We start from the raw sequence: 18,608 nt of genomic DNA, 5'->3' as shown, positions 1-18,608 counted from the left end.
TTTGTTTTCAAGTAGCAGGGAATTCAAGCCAAACCGTTGCAACTCTGCCATCAATCATTATGTTAAGCCCACCTAACGACTCTATACACGATTTCAATGGCCTGATTAAGTTTCGATTTCTGGAGCTCACAAGACAACGGAGAGTTGCTAGACTAGCCCAAATGTAATTTGCTGCTGCTAGGGGCGCGTCTAGATTTCTAGGCTACTACATCAATGAAAAACTTTTCCAGTATATTTCCAGAAGTTTGTGCTTTTGACCGTTCGTGCCCTGAAAGGCAAGTCTTTCACATTCATATTCGGTTACATTTGCCAAGAACGATATAGAGCTGACACATTGAGTACATGTTAACTCTACCGTAAAACCTTAGCGGCATGGACAAAGGGAATGACTGCTAATGTGTTGAATCTTCACTTAAATAAAGTCAGGGTTTAACAGTGAAAACGTATGTTTTCCCGTGAAATTTGTTCACAATATGAAAGTGTAGACTGTATATTGTCGAATTATGCAAAAACATGATATTCAACATTTTAACCTGTACGTTTGTTTATCGTGGATTTTCTCAAAATAGCACTGTGCGCAAAGCGACTGGTTTCGCCTTGCAGGGTCACATATTGAAGCCTTTATACAGGCCCAGGGGCTATGATGAACAGTGGGTGGACTTCTTGTTGAGCACATTGGAGAGGAACGCAAAAAGGGAGGTGGCACTGTTGGCCACGACTAACCGGAACACTGATGGCAAGATTCTGGATGCTTTGGACCTTATTGCAGGGCATGCTGGACTGTGGTATGGTAAAAGAAAGTTCAAGTCCCTGGGCAGCTCCAGGGGTTCTGGCAAAAAAGAAAGACGGGTCGTGGAGATTCTGTGTGGACTACCGCAAACTCAGTGCGGTGACTCACAAAGACTCCTTCCCCCTGCCACACATTGAGGAGTCCCTCACAAGTCTTACCCAATCCAAATGGTACTCCACACAGGACATGGCGAGTGGATATTGGCAGGTGGATATCGCACCAGAGGACCAGGAAAAGACCACGTTCCCCACCCCTTTCGGCCTACCACTTTGAATGTATGCCGTCTGGACTCTGCAACGTGCCAGCTACGTTCCGGTAGTTAATGCCAGTGTTTTCCACAGAATTGAATTCTATTTGTGGTTGTCACTATGTTCACGAACAACAACCCTTTGGTTCATTTGGAGAATGCACGACTGGGTGCAACAAAACAACGTTGGGTGGCCCAATTGGCCAACAACTTGTATGAGGTACACTACCAACCAGGGACGGCCAACCGAAATGCAGATATCTTGTCACGACTTCCAAGAGAGACCATCGGCACCATCATACACTGCCACGACATGCACCACTTCAGTAGAACCTTGCCCTAGTTCAGAGCTATGGGAGAAGCGTCAAATGGATGACCCAGACCTGCGACTCCTCCAGGCCTGGAGGATAGAAGCAGAGCCCCAAGGCACCAATACCCTTGCTGCCTTGTCCCCTCAACTCCGTCACCTACTTCGAGAATGGGACTATCTGGTGCTACAAGATGGAGTCTTGGTGAAGCATGTCACTGAACCTGACACTGGCGCCCCGGTAAAATAAATTGTTGTCAGGCCCAAGCCCAATCGCTAAGGGAGGAGTACCACAAGGCGGCAGGCCATGCTCATGGTGACAAGATGATGTCCTTGCTTAGGAGGGGGTTCTTTTGGGTGGGAATGACTGCAAGCACCCGGCATGGACCACCGAATGTACCACATCTATGGTAGGAAAGCTTGCTCAGATGACGTGATAGACCAGGCGCTGTTGCTCACCTGTCCATCATCGTAAAGCCCGATTTGATTGGTCCGCCCGATCTAGGGCGAGCATACTTGCTCCAGAATGGAGCAATGCCAGACCGAACTTCTCGACCTCAAATGTTGTGGGCGGGACTAAGTTCGAAATGGCACCCAGGCTAATTCCTTCCAGCTTTCCGTTCAAAACTGTGACCCTAGACTTTCTATCACTTGGCCATTACAGATATGTTCTCGTGCTACCAGCTCGAATGCCAACGGCCTACACAGCGACCCCACCTCCAGCCACTGCTCCAGTCACCACATCTCATGACGGGTCGGGTTTGGACAAATATTTAGAAATTATAGTTCGGTTCGGTTCGGTTCGGTTACAGGTCTGCTTTACATGATGCAAACGTTTTCACGCATTTCAGGCTGCATGTCTTGGGTGACGTTGTTAGCCTATCAGGAGATTTTAAGATGATTTGCGTTGCATACTGTGGTAAAGACATAGGCTACCGGTAGGCTATAAGGTCGTCTCGTTCAACTGGATGAGGATTTCCTCGAGTTGCCCCAATTAACGTCGATGCTGCATATGGATCAGTGACAAGGCACTGTAGTTTCAAATACTGTTGCAGTTCATTTCAAGAGTTTTCGTCAATGGTAAGACTAGAATTCTATTTCAATAGGCTACGCTTACTTGGGCCTCTTGTGTTAATGTGCGCTGTGTGTGACCCGAGTGCGTGCACGCTGATCTGATTCTGTAGTAGACAATTCCATTTGTTGTTTGTTCTGTTTAATGGGCTAAAAAGACAAGCTATCCACAAACGTGAATGTTTAATCACTAGCATGGGAATAACTGAGGCATCATCTGCGTCGGGCTTGCGTTGGGTTCGGACATAAAAATGAAAATGCCTAAAGGGTTCGGACGCAACTCTGTCGGACGCGGGCCGGGTTCGGACAGAAATTTGCGGCCCGAACCGCACTCTAGTAGGAACTATACTTTTAGATCACAGCCGAATCCCAGAACATTACCAAAACCTGGAGCCACGTGCCCCTAGTCCATATCCGGCCTGCAATCGTGGTAACCCTCCTGCACGTTACTAACCTTGAAGGGCGCAACAGACTGTGCAACAAAACAAACAATGGGACATTACACCCGTAAATGACGTTAGAGATATCTGTATTGCTATGCAAATTAGGCCTGCATCACACTTTAGGCGGGAGCAGAGCATGTTGTTGTTCAAATCATCAAATCACATAGCACCTGTTAACTGTTAACTTGTAATTAGCACTGATTAGATAAATAGATAGATAGATAGATAGATAGATAGATAGATAGATCGATACTTTATTGATCCCCAAGGGGAAATTCAGGGAAATTCAGATTAGCACCATGTCGGAGCAGCCAGAGGGCAAAGGAGTTTTTAACCGTCTTTTTAATGCTGCAGCCCGTGCAAGACAGGAGCTGGCGGCAAGAATTGATGATTAAATGTTGCTTTGATTTTTTCGATTACAACCAACACCATTGTTATGAATGGAGTTTCCTGTAGATGGCGCTGGTGGATTTAGTAGGCCTACACATTTATGTACGAAACAGAGATCAATCCAGTTGATAACGTGAGAGTCTAATAAACCACACAGTGTTCAGAAGTCCCTGAGACATTTACTAACCTCCCTGCCTAGTCTTATCTTTTATATACCTTGTTGTCTCTGTTGTTGGTGTACCTCAAGGGTCAATAGTAAAATTCTTGTTCCCGTTACAGAGGATTTTTAGATCCTTTCAAGTTTTCCCACATTTTGTTGTTTCAGACTCATCTTAAAATTGATTCAATTAATACATTTTTTTCTCATCAATCTACTCATAATACTCAAATGCTCCACAAAAAAGCAGGTGTCTGGAGTGGATATATTATATATACATTTGCATAAGTATTCAGACCCTTTTGAAGGGCCTTGGTCAGACAGGTAACCAAGGACCCAAGGTTCACTCTTTAGTAATATGCCCTTACTTGGCCTAGTTGTAGCACATGTAAAAAAACTGAAAAAATTAAGTTATTGTTTTTCACTCACCGCTGTCCCATCTACCCATGTGTAGCCAACACTGGGATCTTGAGCACTGTAGCCAATCCAAGCATCATATCTGTAGCTGTAAAGTAAAACAGTTAAAGCTAGACAGTGGAGTTCTTCAAACTTAAAATGACAGCTTAGAACTCATGCTGCGTTGACTTGAGAATGGAGTCTCTGACATTGTGAATGTGTGCCCGGAAGGCCTGGTATTCCACTATCAAATGTTGTCTACACATGAACTCGAGCATTGAGAACATTGTTTATGTACACAGATTACTAAAAGAATCTCACTTGTTTTTTTAGTCAACTCTGTGTACACAAACCATGTTCTCAATGCTCCAGTTCATGTGTAGAGACCCTGATACTTCGATCAAAGTTTCATGTTGTGTCGAGCCTTCTAAATGTTTTAAAAATAGTGATTTTTATGCGATCATTCATCAAAATAGTAGTGCCCCTAGCACTCCCACTCAAAAGGCCATTTGACCCGAAAACGACAATATGGTAAATCTTAAAAGTGCCGCTTTCAACGTAATTATGCTTTTAAACGAAAGTTTGAATCAGGTACATTCACAAAAAGACCCTTGGTTGCATTTTTCGTGAGAGTTACACTTTAAGGAATTGGCTACACAATTGAGTGTTAAATTCATCATTATGAAATTACTCCTGATTTGACAATATGTCCACTGGTACAGTATATTCCACTTATATCCATTGTTATGTCTGTAAGAAATACAGAGGATAGTTCTTACCCTCCTCCAGTTAAGAAATTGTCGAAATGATTATGAATACTGATCAAATCCCCACCAATGGATCTGCAGAAATCCAACGCTTGAAACCAGGTCTTCTTCTCGTCATAATCCATCTCATAAAACTAGGAAGGTCAGAAAAAGTCTGTTACACTGGTTTGTTTACTGAATGCTGGTAGTTGACATGTACTGTAATGTCCCTAGCAGTGCTGAACCTTGTAACAGAAGTGTCTGTACTGTAATGTCCCTAGCAGTGCTGAACCTTGTAACAGAAGTGTCTGTACTGTAATGTCCCTGGCAGTGCTGAACCTTGTAACAGAAGTGTCTGTACTGTAATGTCCCTAGCAGTGCTGAACCTTGTAACAGAAGTGTCTGGTTTGTTTACTGAATGCTGGTAGTTGACATGTACTGTAATGTCCCTAGCAGTGCTGAACCTTGTAACAGAAGTGTCTGGTTTGTTTACTGAATGCTGGTAGTTGACATGTACTGTAATGTCCCTAGCAGTGCTGAACCTTGTAACAGAAGTGTCTGTACTGTAATGTCCCTAGCAGTGCTGAACCTTGTAACAGAAGTGTCTGTACTGTAATGTCCCTAGCAGTGCTGAACCTTGTAACAGAAGTGTCTGACTCCCAGGGGTTTCCATCCCTCTGCACAGCTGGGAGCGGGTGAGGTAGGTGGGGCCGGGGTGGTCACCACTCCCTGGGCCTGGTGCTTGCAGATGTACTTCTCCTTGTTGGAGCAGCTCAGCACATCCCACAGTCCGGCCATAGTCCCAGTCGTCATGGCCACACAACCCTGCTTTTGGCCTATTTTGACAAAAAAAAAGAACACTTAAAATCTTATTTCTTAATTGATTTAATATATATTTCATGAACACACTGTTAATAAAACATACACACCTGGCATACGTGTATTCCAGTGAGTGTAGGGGACATTCCGTGAGTTGGACCATTCAAATGTGTAACGGTCTCTTTGGTTAGACAACCCAATCCAGAAGTGCTTCTCTGGTCTGGCTCCCACCAGGCTGATGAGGAAGGCATTCTCTGCTCTGGGCAGGCAAAAGAGCACATTTTATACATGTGAGGTTTATACATTAATTTAGCAAAATTACTATGAGATCAATACACAGGGGCAGGCTATCAATGATGATTTAATGTGGTTGATACACAATGTTTGTTTGTTTTTTTTTGTCCCATTCTTACCTGTTTTGTACATCTACCAAATAGGCACTACTCCTTTTGCAAATTTCTTTTGCTTCTTCAAATGTGTTTGTTTGTGCGCCAACAAAGTAGCAGTTATAGCCATGCCTGATCCATCCCTACACAGAGACCCACCCACACACACACACACACACACACAATAAATAAATACATACATACATACATACATACATACATACATACATACATACATTTAGGACCTTAGGACAGTGCCGGTATACAAACACATTAATGTGTTTTTTAAATGTACATATAGTAAGTTTTTATTTTTAATAAACACACCGTTTTACAGCCTCCAATTTGGGCATCGTTGTGTGTGTCTGATGTGGAGTCCCCTGTCTTCTTACAGATGTAGCCATACTTGCTCGCACAGACTTCATCACTCCACTGTCCATCCTAATTACAAGGATATGAAAACTCATAAAGTATAAAGTACTCATAAAGTATGTCAAAACTCGTAAAGAATTATGAATTAATAATAATTAATAATGAAATGAGGACAATTTCAAAACATTGCAATCAATATCAAACCTAATCAAAACTCTCACTCTTATCACTATCTCATACTGACAAAAAAATAAACAACCATCCTCTTTCCTGTCACACAAGCCACCACCTTGTCAGGTCTTAAACAAGGTATAATTTCACCATTATACCTTTCATTGACATCAGAGTTTACTGTTTTACTTTTGTATTTGTGATGACGTACTTTGCCCCCCATCAGGACGCAGTCCTCCAGTACAGAGCGGTGGTGAGATGGCTCCTCAGTGTCCCATGTGGTGAACGTGACGGGAGACTGATCGCTCCACTCAAACAGCAGCTGTGTCTTTTGGTCATTCAGACCGATCCACAGCTTATCTGTCTCCACTGCAGAGGGAACGACCAGAAGGCAGGAGACACTGATTTGTATTTGCAACTGTTCTAATTGCTAATGTTTTGGATGAAATTAAAGAGTGACATTTGAATGAACAACTTGAATGAACATATGTGTGTGTGAAGAAGTGTCCATTTGCATTTATAGCAGTCGCACATATTCTTATAATATCTACTCTCAATATAGTATAGCTGAATAGATGCCTGTTGTATGGTGGCCAGGAAGTGCAAAACAAATTTACATTCTATCTATAATTTACAGGAACGTCTGTCTGTCTTTTATTCGCATATCTCCTCGACTGTTAATCCGATTCATTTCAAACTTGGCAGATGTCTTGCTACGGGCACGACTAAGTGCAGTCGTTGTAGACGTTGTGTGGATAAGAAATGCAAAAGATATTGTTAAATATAACAGCACACGTTGGTTTTTGCTGCTCTAGCCACTGGCCACTCCCTCTTTCACAGCACAGCACAAGACCAAAGAGAATAGAAGCAGAGCTTTGGTAGCACTGAATCAGTGCACAATAGTCAAGATTCAAGAAGTTTGGATGATTAGCATGTTAGCAATAAATAATGCCTCTATATGGTAGAGTAGGTCTAAGCAGTGCCGTGCAAAACAACGTAAAAAATTATATGCAATTAACCGACACTTTGAATAGCCCAGGCTATTTTGGATTGTCTTTAGACTTTGAATAAACAAACAACAATTTCAACTGCAAGGTCCCAAATTTAAATGAGAAATAATAGTCCCGAATTCAAGAAGTTTTCAGAACGCCAGACACATGCAAAGCATGACCAGCTACAGACAATGAGTGGCAGATAGACACTGTTTTTGAGTCACATCGTTGCAAATTTCATAATGATTCATCATTCTACAAAATGGTTTGTCTTAGGCCTTCATCATTAGGTTATTCAATAGGCTACATATTTCGCCTTAACTCAAAGCTTTAGTCTTATGACGAGTGGTAGACAGCGTGATGTCACTTATAGGCTACTAAAGATTGTTTTTGAAATGTCATGCAGCCATGCTTAAATTCTGCTCACTGCATTTATTATAATGTATTACAATAACATATTCAGTTTTCATTATTGAATGCTTAGCTAGAATGATGTTTTTCCCTCTTATATTTAAAGCAGGCCTACCTGCGGGCATGTAATTAGACTACAGCTTTTTTTTACCGAAATAGCATGTTTGAACAGGCACTACACTAGTGTAAAATAAATCTACAACCCTGTGAACACTTTAACCACGGGATGTTAGGTTTTAGGTAAAAAAAAATGCAATGGTAAAATACAAATTTACAAGGTGCTTCACATTTACAATACAACTTTCAATACATATTTACAAACAGTAGAAACTGTTACACGGAATGTACATGCGTAACACCTTAAACATTTGTATTTTACAATTGTATTTTGTTTTATACCTAAACGTAATTTTAGCCTGTGGTAAAAGTGTTAACAGGTTTGTGCATTTGTTTTAGATTTGTTTTAGATTTGTAAATTTGGGCCCGCAAGCGTAAAGTTTTGCACTTACTGGCCACTGTACTGTTGACATCAATACAGCAATGTTTATTGCCAATGATATATTTCAGTTTGGAAGGGCCCCAACTTAAATGATGGTAGGTTACATATCCGTATAAGGTAATGTAAGTGATCAAATTAGAAATTAGAGCCACCAAAGTTAAAGTAATGTCAATGTTGATAAAAGCAATCTGTAGAATTGTACAGGTATCAATGTAATAATGCATGTCAATCTCTGACTCACTGTATCCCAGCTGTGAGAGCACAAAGCTTTGCTCCTCTATGTCATGAATGCTCACTAAATGTCCACCGGCATTCAAACACTGAATGTTAGAATCCTTCCATGTGTTCTTTGTACGATTCAGAAAATAGCAGTGACCTGCATATGGAATCCATGGAGCACTGCAAGAAACCTGGAGGCCTGTTTACCAAAAGGGAAAAAATTGACAATGGCAAAGGAAAATGATTATTAAAAGAATAGACAAAATCACTAACTGTTTAAAAGTATTTACTTATTTACTTCTTACCTGGAGGGCTAGTGGGTTTTGGAGTTCCTTTCTGGCAAATATAGCCAAGCTTTTTTGAGCACAATTTATTTTGCCAGCTATAAGTTTCCATGGTGCTAAGAGCGCCACAGGACCATCCATGTTCTCTATTAGGCTGCCCTGAAACAATACAATAACACAAGAACAAAGCGTCAATGTCTTAAAACGTAGGCATTATTACTTTAGGTTTGACATAATCAAGATTAAAAACATTACTGAAAGCCTTTTCTTCTGTCAATTATCCAGACAAACAACCAGTCAAACTACCTGAGCCCCATCTCAAATAACGGAACGGCTCTCCATTGGTCCATTGCCATCCTTTCTCGGTATTTAATCTGTTCAGTCCAATCCAAAATATCGTTTTAAACGCACTTGTGATGCCTGTGTATTGAGAAGTCACTGTCATACTGAGAAAATACAGGTGTCGTATTGCTGTACTGCAATGGGTAATAAAGCCCTCTGATTACGGAGGGGGAAAAAATCACTTTGAGTCACCTGATATGAAGGTTTGCTCCTGGGGCTCAGTTATACTCAGCAGGTCTGAGTCCTGCTGCTGGCAGCTCCTCCTGGCTTGGTGCCAAGTGAGGGCGGAGTTTTCATTGACCTGGTAAAAGACGCCAGTCAGTGGATTTGTATTCCAGCGTTCTGATGCTGGAATGAAAAGAAAAAGAAAAGCAGATCATCACTAAAACGGTACAAAGCATACACACAACTTGTTACAGAACAATGATAAAAGTGTGGTCAGATATAAATTTAAAGGAATTATAATCGATGATGCCCTGTTTCTAAGAACGTTGGGATGCTGTGTAAAATGTAAATAAAAACAGAATGTGATAATCTGCCAATTTTATTGTAAAAATAACATATACACTATACAGAATTTAAAAAGTTTCATTTATCATTTTCAATTTCATGAAAATGATGTGCTCATTTTGAATTTGGTGTCTCAAAAAAGTTGGGATGGAGGCAACAAAATGCTGGGAAATGTGTGTAATGCTAAAGAAACACAAGGAGAAACATTTCACAAAAAATTAGGTTAACTAGGAGGGCGTGTCTAGATTTCTAGGCTAAGTGGCACCATGACTAGGGGGGAAAAGAGCATCCCAGAGAGGCAGAGTCTCTAAGCAGTAAAGATGCAGAGGTATTCACCACTAGACTATGTGAAAACCTGTGTGGGCATAAGAAATGTCTAAGAATTTGGGGATTTCATCATATAGAGTACAAATGTCATTCAAACATTGAGATAATCCAAGCTACAGTAGGTAAACAATATTGAGTGGCCAAAACCTTCGGGGCCTCAGATAGCACTGCATTAAAAACAAACCTGTTTCTAAGCAAAATCATCGTATGGGCTCAGGAAAACATCCAATAACCATTGTCTACTATTGTCTGATGCTCCATCCAAAAATATTGGTTAAAACTCTACCATGCAAAGAAATACTGCTGCCTTGGGCCCGCCCGAGCTCATTTGAGATGGACTGAGGCAAAGTAAAAAACTGTACTGTGGTGGTTAGACCAATCGAGATTCAATGTATATATAAAAGTAAAGAAGAGGAGGAGTACAGAGGAGAGGGACCATCCAACTTGTTATTGTTGCACATTTCAAAAGCCGAGCATCTATGATGCTATGGGGGTGCATTAGTGTCAATGGCATGGGCAGCTTGCACGTGAAGGCACAATTAATGCTGAATGACATGGAATTTGAGGAACTATGCTGTCATCCAGTGAACATCTTTTTCAGCAGGAAAACAATGGCATAGAGAAGTCCAGGTGCTAAAATGGACTGCCTGCAATCCAGACCTGCCACTTTGGGTACATCATGCAATGAAACACAATTATGAAGACCCCAGACTTTTGAGCAGATTAAATGTTAGATTGGGCAAGAATGGGATAAAATGTAATCACAAAGCTCCTGTCCCAACTTTTTGAGATGTGTTGCTGTGAGTCAAAGTGGTGCGCAGAGTCAAAGTACAGAGTCAAAGTGGTGACTCTGTAAAGCAGCAGTGTTGCGCTTTTTCCTTACTCTTACCGTACCTTAAAAAGCTGTGCAAAACAATTCTACCAAGGTGTGCAGGCCCTTTCTGACTTTGTGGCATCAACTGAGTTGAATTGAATCAATTCAAAATTATCATGTATGGTAAAAAAAAGTAGGCTATAGGGTTTACATGAATCATAGCATTATTTTATTTGTAAACATTTTACACAGCATCCCATTTTTTTTGGAAACTGGGCTAGGCTACTTATGGTATAAGAAGGACCTTACATTTAGTGGGGCAGTACCCCCAATTTTGCTGATAGTCTCTGTCAGTCGAACACCACAGACGATTAGTTGATTTCTTGGTAATACAGTCCGAGTACCATTTCCCCTCGTATCGGAAAGGAAAGTGGCATGGCCGACCAAAAGCGTTCCCCTTGATTGTGTACAGCTCTGTTAGATAATATAGCATAATATTAAAAAATCATGTAGGCCTACATGATGACCTCCTTTAACAGGAGCGACATAGGCCTACATGAAAAGTGTGCTACAGTACCTTCCAACCTGCAAGATGTGGCAAAAGTTTTGTTAAATACTTGCAACTCATGAGAGTCCCAGCTAGCCTATTACATGTACGTTACTAAAAAATAAACGAGTGGAAGTGATTTTATTTAATCTTACACTTTCTGCTTTTGATTAAGTTTGTATGGTGAATAGCCATTTTCCGCAGCCTTTCAGCATCAAAACAATACTGCAAACAAAAACTAAACCCTGTTTTTCTCTGGAAATACTGCAAACAAAAACGAAACCCTGCCCATAAAAAATAAAATGCTTACGTCAGATTAGCAGCAAACTTATGGTTGATTTGTGGTAAACAAATTAGTTCACTAGACAATATTGCCAGAAGTTAGTGTTGACCGCTAAGCTTCCAAAATTCTGGCAACAATGAGAAGTTTATCACTAGTGGCAAATGTGTTCGCCAGTGATTTGCCACTACACTTAGTCAATAATGGCAAACTTCCAGTGAACTTCTGGTGACAAACCTCATTTTCATGTCACAATGAAAATGCTAGACTGTTTGTCAGAAACCTAATTTACATGTAAAAATATGACATGTAGACTAGCCTACGGTTTTTTGCACAAAAGCGTCTGCTAATAATTCTAAACATAAACACAAACAAACGCGACTTTCTGCGAAATCCCTGACTACGCCTTTATATCAGTACATTATTGCTGCCTCATCCACATACCTTGGTATGGCTGTGAGCAAAGGCCCTCTGCAGTGCCATGTATTAACCACTGACTAGCAGCTCCAATGTGTTGGGTGAGTTTCAGAACTGTGTTTTCATCTTGAGATAAGAAAAGATTTGTTCCCTTCAGATTTAACAGTGTGCCATTCTTGCACTCCCACTTTTGAAGTTCACTTGTTTCATCACAGATGTACCACTGCAGGCCTGAGCCGTCTGCTTTGCTCCCAGCTCCCAGACATCTGCTCATCTGAACATTAAGGATGCGGTCGTTGGATGTCCAGCGGAACTGTTGATTCAGTTGGTTGGAATCACAGTAGAACAGCTTCAGAGGCTGATAGCCTTTTAGGCATTTGTTTACATTTTTGTCGTAAATCAAGAAATTACTCCCTGGTGGCAAACAAGCAAGATAGGAAATTAAAAAAGGAAGTTGATCAGAAACAGTCTAATGTAATTTAAATTCCTTAACATCACTTAAAAAGGTATTTTCTCTAGAAACAAACAAATGTCACTGCTACTAGCCTATTACTAGGCTACCACTACCTACTAGTATTGATAATGATAATGATAATAACAATAATACAATAGTCTTATTAAAACATCATGTAGGCCTACATGATGACTTCCATGACTTAAGATCGCACATTTTCACTTACTTACCTAACAGTGCAAAACAGAATGAGACTTGAAAGAAGATAAAAGTAACAAGACCAGTTGATCTTGGCAACATCTTAGCGCATTAAATGCAAAATCTCGTGGCCTCTCTTTAGAATGTCCGACAGTAGGAGGGGTGTGTCTTTGACAATTCTTTGTCATCACTTCTATTGGTGCCAACTTCAGGTTAACATAGGGGAGTCACAATATTTTCTTGTGCCATTAGTGTTCCACCAAAACAACCAATGGTGACAATATCTCTTATGTCCATGTCCATGTCCATGTACCTCATCCGTGATGATGCACGGGTCAGCCCGAACCAGGTATGTTGGGTCAAAATCGCTGAATGACCTCATTCTGTTGTAGCCTATGTAAGTATTTATTTGCAGAACTGCATATAGGCTATATGCGATTTCACAACTTTGCGAAGTACCGTGACTGAAAGGCTGGCAAGCAAGCCGACAGATCGGGGGTTTTACAATATTTCAGTCAAGCTTTAGTTGGTTTATAGCCTACAACTGTACGTAGCCTACGCAAAATGGAAAGTAGCCTTGATTCGTTGTGCTGCATGTGCAACATTAGGCCTATATTCTGAAGTATTCAAATGATTGTTTAAAATAGTCTACGTTTAAAAAAAATATTGAAGGGAATCGGGGGAGCCAGTTCAGTAGCCTATGTCTTTGGCAAGTAGCTAACTAACTACAGACACACAGGTGAAGAACAGAAAAACTGCATTATAGGCCTACTTCCAAGTGTCAAACTGCAGATTTCTGAGTATCAAAACCGCAGTTTTGGAGGAAATACATGTATTTGCAGTTTATGCAGGACATGCAGTATCTCGGACACAAAAAACTGCATTGTACTGCATAGTACTTTACTTTACTAAAGAAATTCAGTATTTCTGACATGACAGTAGCCTACTGTAGTATAACTGAACCATAGGCTACACTGCAGTTATTTTTTGTAAGAGGAAGATGTACAGCAAGCATCAAAAGCAAACAGCCCAGACCCTAAAACTGGGCAGTCCTTTATGGGGGGAAAACACTATATTTGATGATATGATACTGTAAAAACATGTTGGCCCTCAGTGTTCAGGTAGGATGGCCCCTTGGCAGGATTTTGCTATGGAGGTCTCAACCGGCACTGACACTAGGCCTACACATGAAGATATAGGCCTATCTCATGTTATCTCTCCAAAATTATGTTTTGTGCAAATGGGTTAGCACAACAATAGCTTTAGGTGAACAGAGATACAGATAATCTCACTAATTCTTTAATTTGTGCATAATATTTGTGCAAGCCCATAGTCTGCGTTCACACTCCAAATGAGAAGACGTTTTTGCAGCTTTGCCATCGCAATAGGCTAATTGCGTGATAGCCTTTAAGAGACATTCATCGTTTTAAACTTACAACAGCCCAATTTCGAGGTGAGGCTAAGTGTCTGTGTCACTGGGTTATTATTGCATAGGCCTAAGCTATAGCCCAATTCAGCTATGATATCTATTAAGTACATGTAAAATACATAGATTAATGACAGAACTGTAAGACCAAATACAAAAAAAACCATTGTCAACCAAGTCAAAGCATTGTGAATCGTGTTTCAGCAAAGTTGAGGGTGGCCACCACAATGACATGGGCGTTGCAAGCAGGGGGTTGTTTATGAATGAAACAAACATACAAACTTATTTTGGCTTCAAAAGAAGGTCATGTTTTATATCAAAATGCCCCTGCACATTCAAACTTTTGTGTTCTACGTCTGCTGCACAACCTTAGGATGAAAACTTGCATTGTCAGCACATTGTTGTGCTTGACGCTCTTGTGAAATCAACCATGCTTGCTGAAAGCAGGTTAAACTAGGGAAACGTTGTTTCCCAGTATTTGTTTGCATTGCACAACCATTGTAATTTCTTCACCACACACTGGAATTGCACCACAACTTTCTTTTCTTTTTCTTCCTTCTTTTTCGTAAAATGAACCCTCACTCATGGAAGTTGAATAAGGCTAGTGTGGGTGGCAACTGTAGAGGCAAGGGTGGGGACAGTTCCATGCATTTGTTTTCTGCATGTCAACAAAAATGTTATCAATGTTACTCAGGTTAACAATGAGTCTTTCAACATTGTCTTTGTTGTGTCTGGTATGATGAATAACTCACAATCAAATGTGTGAAACACAGACACGCATGATACTCACAAATAGGTATTTTAAATCTGGTATTTTAATGTATAGACATGAGTAACAAATAGGGAAACAGAGAAATCTACATTAAGTGAAAAAATAAATAATGTTGAGTAATGTGCAGTGATAAATGGTCACTGTAATACACTCAAATGCAATATCAATTCTCTAATGTAATGTAATTGAAAACCAGCATGTAATTTTATGACTGATGATTGATGATTTTTTCTTCCACCTTTGCATACATACATGTATGCATTTATCCATACAGTTGCATTTATCCATACAGTTGCATTTATCCATACCGTTGATAAATGATTTGATTGGTAGCTGTTTGTTCTTTATTTATAAATCTTGTTATTTATTTATGATGAATGTGGATCTATCTCTTTTGTGTATAGTGGGTTCTCAAAAGCAGGAATGGTGGCTAGAACTGTTCGTTTGTGGTAGTCAAACATTGCAAACATTACAAATCCTATCACAATCACCAAAGTAATAACAACACCAACAATCAGCCCTGTATACCAACGGTGAACCTCCGGAACTGGGCTTTCTGAAAAGAAAAAGGTTAGAAAAAAGTAAATGACAGCACACCAAATGGTCCTCGTCCCTACTCTATTCTATATATATAGTGCCAGTTCTGTGAACACCAATCTGATCTCCATATTATAAGATTATTGTGCACAACATGTCAACAGCTCATAACAGCTCATATAAATGTTGAAGCTACTGTTGTAAAGGGGTGCACATCAGTTACTGGAAGAAGTAACTGTTAATAATTATTAAAACATATTAAAATATTTTAACATTATTAATTCTGATTAACATACTGTTATGTTCAAAAGGAACTACTTTTGTTAAAGGGACTATGTAGTAATGCGGCACTATGTTTTCCTATGAAGCTGCGGATTTATATAGTTTACAGAGATGCATTGAATGAGTCTGTCCAGGTGGGTATCCCAGAAATCGGGTTTACTGGCTTAACTGGGTATGTTAACCCAGAGTAAGCTGTAAACCTGAGATTTCAGTTCCAAAATGATCAGGCTATGTAAGTAACTATGGTAACATAGGCTCTGAACTTAACTTGGTGGGGGGTAGGCTTTGTTCAGGGGTGCGTTTCTAGAAAAGTTAGCAACGATGTTGCTCAACCACCGTGGTACGACGCAACTTGTGATCAAATAACAACGTTGTAACACATGTTTCCAGAAAGTAGTGAACCTGTGTCGCAATTCGCTACATATCATTGGTGGAAATAGTGGCAACGTGTAATACCCCACCCCCTATGCCATGCTGACATTTCTACAATTTAAACCAAAACTGATTAATGCTGGCATTGTCATTGCCATCAGCAAAAACCTAAACCCAAGCATATACAACAGTTTACTTAAGCCGACCAATATGTGTCATTATTTGTGTTAAATATCTATGTTAAAAAATATATACCCTAGACGAATTTCAAGATTCCTATCGCTACCCTACTATCGCAAGTTTCACTGTCTGTATTGTGGCTTAAAGGCAGCGCGTCGTTACTCTGTGCACTCGACCAGAGTTCACATCCTCTCTCTCTCTTCTTCACTTCTGAGTAAGAGTAGGGGCCCTATCATGACAGTCTAAAGCCCATCGTCACTCGTCAAAAGCTTATTCAAATTTAGTAGGATGTCCAGTCCATATTGGGAGTGTTTTCATTATCAAACGTCGAGAGCATGGCGCAACAAGGTGTTCCTAGGTTTCTTTGGGCTTTTTATGCCTTAAATTAGATAGGATAGATAGTGGAGATTGACAGGAAGTGAGTGGGAGAGAGTCGGGGTGGGATCCGGAAAGGACCACAGGGCGGGAATCGAAGCCGGGTCGCCGGCATATGGTGCAGGTGCCCCAGCCAGTCGCGCCACTGCTGGGGCCGCTCCTAGGTCTCTTAATCAGTTGTAACAAACTCAAATCGTTGTCAACAAATTAACGTCATGGGTACATTAAAACACGCATTCAAGAATGATCTCTATAATGCTTGGCTTTATTTAGAGCACTCTCGTGAGGGTGAGGGAAAGAAAGAGAGTCAGTGCAAGAGAAAGAGAGAGAGAGATATCGTCCAAACGCCGCAGATGCGGCACAACAAAAAATAAGCATCAAGCGATGCGCTCAGTCCATTAAACAAAAACAACGCCAAAAACTCCGTATCTTCTTTCAGTCCCAAAAAACATAGTATTCCATGAGTCCAAGGTTGTCGCAAAACAGTCTTTTAAACTCCAGCAAAGAAACTCCAGCGGAAAAAAAGGGAAAAAAGGATCGATCTCACCTCCTTGAAAAAACAGCTGTAGAGTTAGATATTCCATGTAACGGGTGTATGCGAGTGTATATTCCATGAAGCGATTAGAGGATATCAGAACGCCATTAGCCATCTACCCCTTCCTTCATTCATTCATTCATTCATTTATTTCCCCCCCGGCTTTCTCCCGCGTCCCGTTTAAAAACATAACGTGACTCTCTGTGAGCGCAGCCATAGGGCAAGAACAGGAAAAGTGGGTGCGAGTGAGTGAAAAGGTGAGTGACAGTTCTGGACCCTATCGTCAGCTTAGGCTTACTTGTCCTGGATAACTGACGCCCATAATCAAGATAGCTTAAGATCTACAAAAGTATAGAAATAGAGCTAAAAGAGCTCAAAACTGCCAGGTTTTAAACAGCATAAAGACAGATGACCTAAACTTAGAGGTATGCCTACTAAATATCATAATAACACAATGACTCATAGACAAATCTGATATGTCACAATAAATAAGATCTGTCTTAATCGAATAATATACTCATTTATGTGGCTGATACTACATAGTCCCCTCCCCCCAGACTGGACATGGTGGGAGCAGGACCAAAGTAAGGCTTCAAATTGACTATATTCACAGTGTCTGTGAAGTTATCAGGGAAAAGGACTTTATAATTCAGGGGCCCTAACTTCCTCTGTACAGTACATGGTCCTGTCCACTTAGGTGCCAGTTTGGCAGTGAACCCTTTTGAGGCATCGGATAATGGATGGGCTTTGACCCACACCACATTCCCCTCCGAGAGTTCCACATTCTTCCTCTTTAGGTTGTAATATTTCGCCTGCTTGTCTTGGGCCTTTTTCACATTCTCAGCCACTTGCTTTGACAACGCTTGTTGTCTCTCCATGAGGATTTGCTTTGAAGATGTGGGCTTAAGTGCATTGGACAGGAGTTGGTCAAGTGGGCCTTTAAGAGCACGTCCCAAATGTAGAGTTGCTGGCGGAAAACCTGTAGATTCTTGCCATGAGGAATTCATGGCAAACCGGAACTCATGCACCCATTGGTCCCAGTTGTTATGGTTTTCTCCCACATAAGAGGCAATCATCCTTTTGAGCGTTCGGTTGACCCTCTCTGTCAAATTTGTTTGTGGGTGGTAGCTGGTGGTGAACTTATTTATCACCCCCCATGACTCGCATACGGCTCTCAGGAGGTGACTAGTGAACTGGCTTCCTCTGTCGGATAGGAGGTACTTTGGTGTTCCCCATCTGGTGAACATCTCTTCCGTGAGAATCTTCACTAACTTCGGTGTCCAGCTATCACGAACAGGAAACAGCTCAGTCCACTTAGAGTAATAATCCACAAGGACAACTAAAAAACAGTTACCCCTTGGGCTGCGAGGGAATGGGCCCATGATGTCAATACCCAACATCTCTCCCACCTCAGAGACTTGAGTAGATTGCAACAGGCCACTGGGTTTGGAATTGGGGGGTTTATGTTGCTGGCAGATTGAGCACTCTTTGATGTGGCTCCAGGTGTTTTTTCGGATATCTGGCCACCACGCAACCTCCA

At 40.9% G+C, this 18,608-nt stretch overlaps 1 protein-coding gene and 1 pseudogene across 2 annotated transcripts in view; both read right to left on the bottom strand.

Moving 5' to 3' along the window:
- The window catches only part of LOC143134771 (macrophage mannose receptor 1-like), a 50,319-nt gene extending 37,623 nt beyond the window's left edge, over positions 1-12,696 (bottom strand). For both annotated transcript variants that reach the window (XM_076295404.1, XM_076295405.1), the window contains exons 1-14: positions 12,622-12,696; positions 11,965-12,351; positions 11,003-11,167; positions 9,235-9,390; positions 9,007-9,120; positions 8,722-8,859; positions 8,439-8,615; positions 6,507-6,664; positions 6,080-6,193; positions 5,780-5,895; positions 5,477-5,625; positions 5,184-5,383; positions 4,581-4,702; positions 3,835-3,910 (exon numbers count right to left, since the gene is read on the bottom strand). In XM_076295404.1, coding sequence (XP_076151519.1) covers positions 3,835-3,910; positions 4,581-4,702; positions 5,184-5,383; positions 5,477-5,625; positions 5,780-5,895; positions 6,080-6,193; positions 6,507-6,664; positions 8,439-8,615; positions 8,722-8,859; positions 9,007-9,120; positions 9,235-9,390; positions 11,003-11,167; positions 11,965-12,351; positions 12,622-12,691 — 2,142 coding nt within the window. In that variant the 5' untranslated portion in view covers positions 12,692-12,696. The remainder of the gene's footprint in view (positions 1-3,834; positions 3,911-4,580; positions 4,703-5,183; positions 5,384-5,476; positions 5,626-5,779; positions 5,896-6,079; positions 6,194-6,506; positions 6,665-8,438; positions 8,616-8,721; positions 8,860-9,006; positions 9,121-9,234; positions 9,391-11,002; positions 11,168-11,964; positions 12,352-12,621) is intronic.
- Positions 12,697-14,812: 2,116 nt separating this feature from the next.
- Positions 14,813-18,608, bottom strand: part of LOC143134772 (macrophage mannose receptor 1-like) — a 40,331-nt pseudogene continuing 36,535 nt past the window's right edge.

This window comes from Alosa pseudoharengus, unplaced genomic scaffold, assembly GCF_046254945.1.
Source record: "Alosa pseudoharengus isolate Yale_2024_CS ecotype anadromous, Long Island Sound unplaced genomic scaffold, YU_APseudo_1.1 YU_APseudo_1.1_scf_2, whole genome shotgun sequence".
Classification (NCBI taxonomy): Eukaryota; Metazoa; Chordata; class Actinopteri; order Clupeiformes; family Clupeidae; genus Alosa; species Alosa pseudoharengus.
This window is presented reverse-complemented; position numbering and strand designations above follow the sequence as displayed.